Consider the following 8,507-nt stretch of genomic DNA (forward strand, 5'->3'; position numbering starts at 1 on the left):
GTGAGTCGACCTCTGAGTTTCAATTATCGATGTGAATCTCCATTTGTGAACCACTAAATGGGGTTACATGTGTGGGGGAGTGTTAAAGTCTCCCACATCGGTGGAGTGAAAAGAAACCAAGGCTCTAACTACTACCGATGTCTTATGTGGTAAAACCCCACACCTGACGGATTGGACATGTGGTGTGGATTGGACAGGTGGTTAAGTTGGGAACAATATCAGTGTCGTTAGAGTGGAACGGGCCCGCTCCAAAAATCCAACAACTTTATATCATGTATTAAACTCATCAGTTTTATTTAAGAAAATAAAACACAAGTTTGGACTCCATACTTATTGTTGGAGGAGAATCCCGATTGAGGATCTCAGTTTTTCAATCAAGAAGGAAGCATATAGAAGTTGATTATTACACTGTCAGAGAGAGTGGTTTGTGGGGAGTTATCTGTCAACTTCATTTGTCTGGAAGCAATAAGAAAAACCAACTCATTTTGTACAGCAACGCCCCAATGTGTATATTATCATTATTCTCAGATAAATGCAATATCTCCATTGACAAGTCTATATGATATTCATATATGGTTAAAAAGAAAAAGAAATAACAAGAAAATTGAAAGAATTACAAAGGCACAGTGAGGATGAGTATTCTGTTCCGAATTTTGTTACTGTTGTCGTTGCTGCTGTTGCTGAATGTTTATTAACTTGAAATATGGTCCATTTCTGTTCTCTCTAAGTGTCGAATGACTTCCTTGCTCAACAATCTTCCCGTCTTGTATAACTGAGATTTCATCTGCATTTTTTATTGTCGAAAGCCTATGTGCCACCAATACCGTTGTACGGTTCTTCATCAATCTGTCAAGAGCTTGTTGCACCACGCGCTCCGACTCCACATCTAGAGCACTGGTAGCTTCATCTAATAACAAGATTTCTGGGTTCTTTAGAACAGCACGGGCAATGGCCACCCTTTGTCTTTGACCACCAGATAGTTGCACCCCTCGCTCTCCGACTTTGGTTAAGTATCCCTCAGGAAGGGCACTGATGAAACTGTGCGCATTAGCAAGCTTAGCCGCTTCAATAACTTCTGCTTCAGAAGCTCCATCTTTTCCATAGAGGATGTTTTCATAAATCGATGTGGCAAAGAGAGCTGGTTCTTGTTGAACCAAGCCAATATGTTTACGAAGAGACTTGATATTGAGTTTCTTGATGTCTTTCCCTGCAGTGGTCCAAGAGCGATTGATTAAGTTGTTCAAACTTTTACTGATCAAGAAATTGTTTCAGAAATTTGTTTTGACGAGGATAAAATATGTGAATCCAATGACACTATATTGGAGGTCTTGCTTTTCGAACTTCGCATAGATCAAGCAATAGTTTCCCTCGTTCTATGTTTTAGCGCAAAAGAACAAAGTTTTACGCATAAGCTTACTTACCATCAATCATGACTTTCCCAGAGGTTGGATCGTAAAATCGGAGTATTAGAGAAAGCACAGAGCTTTTTCCAGATCCACTTTGCCCCACTAGTGCCATACTTTTGCCCGAGCGCACTTCCAAATTGAAGTCCTTGAAAATGGATACGTCTGGTCTTGAAGGGTAGCCAAAGTGAACACTCCTTAGCTCTATTGTACCTTCAACTTTCATAAGCTCCTCTCCTACGTCTCCCAGGACTTCAGTTCTACGATCCAATACTTCAAAGACGGATGACACCATTTGGTTACCTTTCAAGAGGTCTGGGGCAAGTGCTAAAGTCTCACCCATAGCTAATGCCGTCACAATCAAAACCATGAAAGATTTCATGACAGATTTAAAGCTTGCGAGCTCCTTTCCCATTAAAACAGAACCATACCTGAGAGGATTGCATATATTATCAATCAAATCTAGAAGCTAATTAAGGTCACCGGAAAATTACAACCGTGATTAGTTTTGTTTAGCATTACTTTTCATGTTGACACATTATAACTTAAGAGGTCATCATGTCAGTCACCGGATAGAATAAAATTGTCGTTTATCCAACCTACATTGTCTATACTAAGGAAAGAGGTAATTAAACCTACATACCACAAGGCCAGGCCGTAGGATGAGAATATGAAGAACTGGGATACACCGTAGCATATGCCAGCAATCTGACCGCGAGTAAATGAACGTCTAGAAGGATCCACAAGCTCACGAGCATAAAGGTCGATGATCTTCTCCTCAGAACAAAATGCAGCAACAGTGCGGATGTTACTCACAGCTTCCCCGGCTAGCATGTTAGCTTTTAGATATGCTTTGCTCAAGTTTCCACCGTAGCCTTGAAAGAAAAGTTTCTGAAACAAATGTAAAAACTGTTGGCATTCTGTAAATAACAAATATTCCTTCTCTTTTAAGTATAGTACTGAAACTGAACCTCGCTGATGTGACCACTAATGATCAAGGGATATGTGGCTAAGACCACGAGTGTAATTCTCCAGTTCAAGATGAAGGCGATGACGAATGAGGCAACAACCAAACCCAAATTCTGTATAAGAATTGTTGTCCGATCAACAACAATAGTTCTTAACAAAGTTGCATCACTTTCTAGACGTGATGAAAGCATAGAACTAGTGTTGTTTGTATCATCAAACCATCCGATCTCATTCCTCAATATGGCTGCAACCAAATATAAAAAATTGAAGATGAGCGATCAGTATCGTAAAATGAAGATATAATCAGCATAAACTTGATAAAGACAGTATGTGGTGTGACATACCGGAAAACATCTTTTCTCTAACACGAAGAGTGAGTCGCTCTCCCATAATCCCAAAACAAAAATGCTCTATGGCATGAACAATGACAGTTAAAAATGCAGCCCCGCAGAAGAGTAAAGAGATTTTTTTAACCTCATGTTTTGTTGTCTCCCAGTCCATGTAAAATGAAACAAGAGCCTGAGAGACCCCGAGAGCAAAAAGAGGCATCTGAGCTCCAGCAATAAGGCCACCAAAGGTTCCCATCACGCCATAATACCAGTCTGGACCAACCATGGTATACAATCTCCCTGCTGAAACATGTTTTGACTTTACAGTCTCCATTACATCAGCACCAGTACGGCCAACAGATTCTTTATCAGAACGGAAGCTGGCTCCGAAACTTGTTGTAGTGTGGGATAATTCTCGTGAATACCTCACACTGGAAAAGTTAACCACATATTATTAAAACATGAATGTCATTCCCAGTTAACAAATCAAATGGATCATAGTAGTATGCTTAAAGTCTGGCAGAGAGTATGTCACTACGGAATTAATATGCAAATAGTGACTAATTGCATCCATATTCTGTATGTTTCTTAATGACTAGAGCCAAATTCACAAGCTAAACAAATATTGCAAGGTTTCTGATTATCCCAACCCGTGTTTGCAAGGAGAAAATAATATTTCAAAGAAAAAAGATCTCTTTGATTATTATCCTCTACCAAACTCATTGTAATACTCTGCAGAAATTGGTCTACCTCAATTCTAATTGTTGAAGTTGATCTAGGCATCAGAATGATTCATATAAAGGTTCCAAGATGTAACAGTTTCAAACAAGTACCTTAGTGGCCTTCCCGAGTTACCAATTGAGGGGTGGCGTTGCAAAGAAGCTGTCTCTTGTAGTTGAACTAGTGCTGCATAGACACCGTTTGGATTAGAAATGAGCTCCTCATGGCTCCCGGTTTCCACTATCTTACCCTCTTGAACAACAGCAATTACATCTGCATTCCTAACCGTAGAAAGACGATGGGCCACCACTACTGTTGTTCGTCCCACCATGGCACGATCAAGTGCCTCCTGCACACTCTTCTCAGACTCTGCGTCCAGTGCGCTTGTTGCTTCATCCAATAGGAGAACTGATGGATTCTTCACTATTGCACGTGCTATTGCAATCCTTTGCTTTTGTCCTCCTGAAAGTTGTATTCCTCTCTCACCAACCTGTAGGAAAAGAACTCTGAACGTCAATGCATGAAAAGGGAAAAGAAGAGAATATTTCTCTAAGGTGAGCATGGAGCATTAAACTTAGAGTTGTGTGTAAAAGGCCATTGTATATCACCTTATATTTATTTCCACAAGCTATTTGTTTCCTCGAAAAATGATAGATGCACTATATGAGACATTCTGATAATTCAAAGTCACAATGAAAAGCTAGCATATCCATACCTGAGTTTCAAATCTCTCTGGGAGATTATTTACGAAAGAGAGAGCTTCTGAAAGTTTAGCTGCACGTGTGATCTCATCGAATGTAGCATCATATTTTCCATAGAGAATATTTTCCTTAATGCTTGTTGCAAAAAGGGCAGGCTCCTGGTTGACCAGCCCAATTTGCTGCCTAAGCCATTTGATGTCAAGCTCCTTGATATTATGTCCATCTAATAATATCTGGCCAGCAAGTGGCTCGTAGAAGCGTTCGATCAAAGATATAGCTGTACTCTTTCCCGATCCACTGCCTCCCACAAGGGCTACAATCTTTCCGGCAGGGATATCAAGATTGAGCTTGTCGAAGATGCTAACATCAGAACGAGACGGGTAACTAAAACATACGTCCTTAAATTGTATGTGACCCTCAATTTTGTTCAGTTTGTGGCCATTATTGCTGCTAGATTGGCTCATCGTGTTCCTCTCTATCATTTCAAATATGGTATACGCGGCTGCCTTGGCTCGAATGAATGCAGTGATGTCTGGTGCTGCCTGCCCTAGTGACCTTCAAATTAAAAGAACAAATACTATAAATACGAACGAATGCATACAGATTGAATTAGGTATAAAACAAAGACAATGCAACACCATTTAAGATTATTGAACCACTTACAGGCCAGCAATAACAACGTTAAGCATGGTGGTGAAGGATTCGCCGCCATTGGCAATACCCTTGTGAACAACAATGCTAGTGAACCAAACAAGCAAAGACCACGAAAGGAAAAGGGAGCAGTGCATGGAGCCGAGGCCAAGACCCTTGGCCAGTCCTGCTTTTTTCCCGTACTGGTACGTTTTCAAGAGTGCTGCCTTATACTCTCTTACCGCCTTGTCTTCTGCGGCAAATGCTTGCACCGTCCTCACATTTCCGATCACCTCCTCGGCAATTTCACCGGCCTTGACGTAGGATTTGCGAACCCTAGCAATGAGGCCAATTGTGACGTAGGCATAGACGCCACCAGCAAGGGCAATTAATGGAACAATGGAGAGTGTGACCAGACTGATTTGCCATACCCTAACAAACCCAATTATGAAACCTGCAAGAAACCGGCTTACGTAGTGCAAGAAGTTCCCTACCTGCATCATCGTCCATAATCCATCACCCATTCATCATTCATTCACAACGTGCATCTTACTCTATTTTATATTTAGTAGCTAAAAAAATTATGATAGTAAGAACAAATTTGATATGTAAAAACTATATTAACATCACATTTACATTTCTTGAAATGTAAATGTGAGTTCTACTGCCTATCTCATCCTCATTAGTGTAGATAATATCGTTTGTTAAAAAAAAAATCTCGTTTACTTTAAAAATAGGGGAATTGCTATCACACATTCATTTTTACCTCTCACGCGACCTTGTTAATTTTTTGTCATTGATCTTGTCAATTATTTCGATCCGATTGTCGAAATTGAGAGCAGTGTGTAAAATGTAAAATTTGTGCGTAGATAGCACTACCATAAAAAGAGGAGCCAACCGCCTTAGTATATAAAATGTCCATTCAAAAAACATTTTACATCTTCCATTAAAAAATAAATAAATAAAAAGAATTGTTATTGACACTCTAAAAATCTCATTTGGCACTCCAAACTTTTTATAATTAGAAAGAAAAATACAAAGGTGTGTAGAATTAGATTTTTGAAATGCTAATAACAATTCCTTTAATTAATAACCAATCCGATAATTAATTAAAGGAATTGTTATTAATATTTTCAATATCTCATTCTACACTCCTCACAATGTATTTTTCTTTCTAATTATAGAAAGTTTAGAGTGCAAAATAAGATTTTTAAGATGTCAATAACAATTCTTTTAATTAATTAATATGTTTTCGATGGCCAAAATACTTTTCTTCTCAACTATTTCCATTAATAAACCCATTCAACCACCTCAACCGACTTTTAAATGCTGATAGCCTTTTGCATTTACTCCTGCACCGTCTCCGACTCCCATCAAATTCCCAGACAACAACTATTTTGACCCTCATCAGATTTCACTTGTTTCATTAATTAATTAACCTTTTCTTTTTCTTTTATCTGGGGTAATAGTTATAATTATGATAATTAATTAAGTAATTAGTTTGGTAGAGTCCACTTAATTAATAGAATTACTGCACGTACCTTCTCAGAAAGTGCATCTTGAACAACAATTATGTCACTTGTGATGGCCGAGATGACCTCTCCTGTGGAAGCTTCAGTGTCAAAGAGACTTATGTCTTGATTCAGCATCGCCCTCAAATATGCCATCCTCATTTTTGCCGCTTGTCTTTCCCCAGTGTGCATCCAGCAAGCCACCTCTGTATTTATTTAATTAATTCATTGGATTAGAATCCGAATATTAAAAAATTCAAAATTCAAAAAGAAAGATCAAAATTAATATAACCATATATATATATATATATATATATATATATATATATATATATATATATAGGTACGTACCCGTCCATGAAGAAAACAATATAGCCACACTCAGATATACAAAATCCAACGAGTACTGCAACAACAATATAAGATTAATAAGTTCCAAAATACATAAACTAATTAAGGTCAGATCAATCTGAAAATTAAAAGGCCATTTAACAATCATTTCATTTTTTATTTTTTTATTTTTAGTGAAAACTGAAAACTAAAACTTAAAAACTACTTTTAGTTTCCAATTTATTTTTGATGAAATAAAAATAAAAAGTCAAATTTTAAAAAACTCATAAAATTAACTTTCAATTTTTTAGTTTTCCAGTTTTTAAGAAAAATAATCATACATATGTTTGGTTTCTCATAAGAATAGGGTGCAGAGTCCATGTGGATCTAAGTTAAGTACAATAGAAACCCAAATAGAGGGAATAGGATCCTTTCCGGATTCTTTTCGTGGTGATCCAGATAATCAATCAATCGAATCCGTTTATTATACATCATGCAATTAGAAATCATTTTGAATTTTGAATTTAAAATTGAATATAAATAGTACTTAACGAAAACAGACCGCACAATGTACGATGAATGTACACGATTGATAGATCTTCAAATTCCCACAGAGAGGATCCGAAGAGGATCCTCGTCCCAAATATAGCTAGGCTCTCTGATCTAAGAAAAAAAAAAGTAGTGCTTGAATAGCTAGTGTTGTATTTTAGCCATTCATACCGGTGTTCAAAATATTGATATATAAAAATATATGGAAATATTGATATCGGTTGCCTTCAATTGTAATTTTGGAAATTTGCAATGGAGCGGGCTATCAATTCATTCAAATTTGGTCAAAATTCGAAATCTGCAATGGCTTCCGAAAAATTATTGTAGTAAATCGGTAAATATTTTTTCAATATTCATTGATTTTCCTATATTTCGCCGATGTAAGATGACATTTTTATTTCCCCCCCTTTCTGTATCAATCCTTGATTTCCAAAAATTTTTGACACAAATATCGACAAGTTGGTAGATTTTAAACACTGTTCTTACCTAGTTTCGTATAATTAATTAAATCAATACTAAAATTTGCACATACATAATACAAAATAAAATAAGTAATAGTGTTAATTACCTGCAACTTGTAAAATATAAAGTAATAGTGCTAATTACCTTAGCAACTTTGGAAGAAGCTTCTTTGGGAAAAAGATAAGCCATGCCAATAATATTGATCAACTTGCCAAAGAAGATAAAGAAGATAGGAACTGAAGCTCCATGAACGCACGCCCCGACGGATCCAACTGCCATTAGCAAGTAGTCATACGAATCGGCGAACGAGAAGAGCTTCAACAACGGAACCTTCCGCTGCTGCTTTCCTTTACCTTCTTCTTCTTCTTCTTCTTTCTTTGTCTTCTTCGCATCGCTATAATTGGTACCGCTGCCGTTGCCGCTACCGCCGCCAGTAAACGTGTCCGGCTGTGTCATTGTTGCAGCTGCCTTCAACTCGATCGATCGGTGTCAAAGTGTCAAGGGAGGATGATAAACAAACACAAGAAAGAAAGAAGATGGAACAAGTAGCTAGCAAGAAAGGGGGTTGGTTGTTGTGAACAATGTGTGCCTCAAATTTACAGTTATATGGATGGCTGGACCGGAGGTGTTTAATTAATGGGGTCACTCACTACTGCTCAACTATACAACAAACAAAAAATAAACTTAATTTCTATTTCTTTTTCGAAAAAAAAAAAAAGAAAAAAAAAAGGAAGAAAAAGTATGATGGTGTCACTAATTAAGAGAGCTATTCATAAGCAGCAGCATGGGTGGTTGACTTAGGTTATGGAAGTATCGTGTAAGTGATGTCTCAGTGACAGACGGTTGGGGTTTTTACGCACCTTTCTCCTCTAACCATCATAACTGCGCTCTTGAGAGGCTACT

General features: G+C 37.6%; 1 protein-coding gene across 1 annotated transcript; it reads right to left on the reverse strand.

Annotated features, from left to right (window-relative positions):
• Positions 1–483: 483 nt before the first annotated feature.
• Positions 484–8,223, reverse strand: LOC137711373 (ABC transporter B family member 2-like). Its single transcript, XM_068450606.1, has 11 exons — positions 7,749–8,223; positions 6,615–6,669; positions 6,294–6,469; positions 4,786–5,246; positions 4,137–4,677; positions 3,535–3,911; positions 2,717–3,132; positions 2,375–2,616; positions 2,047–2,294; positions 1,422–1,834; positions 484–1,207 (listed from the first exon to the last, which is right to left on the reverse strand). Exons 1-11 carry the CDS (start codon positions 8,058–8,060, stop codon positions 657–659), a joined length of 3,792 nt encoding a protein of 1,263 aa, XP_068306707.1. The 5' UTR covers positions 8,061–8,223; the 3' UTR covers positions 484–656.
• Positions 8,224–8,507: the final 284 nt, after the last annotated feature.

Source organism: Pyrus communis, chromosome 12 (assembly GCF_963583255.1).
Source record: "Pyrus communis chromosome 12, drPyrComm1.1, whole genome shotgun sequence".
NCBI lineage: Eukaryota > Viridiplantae > Streptophyta > Magnoliopsida > Rosales > Rosaceae > Pyrus > Pyrus communis.

What these genes read in the sequence shown, in the direction of transcription:
- LOC137711373 (XM_068450606.1), bottom strand. Translation starts at nt 8,060, where the DNA reads ATGACACAGCCGGACACGTTTACTGGCGGCGGTAGCGGCAACGGCAGC. An exon ending in CAGAGAGATTTGAAACTCAG is followed by an intron (nt 3,912 to 4,136) that starts GTATGGATATGC and finishes CTTTTCCTACAG; the next exon opens with GTTGGTGAGAGAGGAATACA. An exon ending in TGGGAAAGTCATGATTGATG is followed by an intron (nt 1,208 to 1,421) that starts GTAAGTAAGCTT and finishes GGACCACTGCAG; the next exon opens with GGAAAGACATCAAGAAACTC.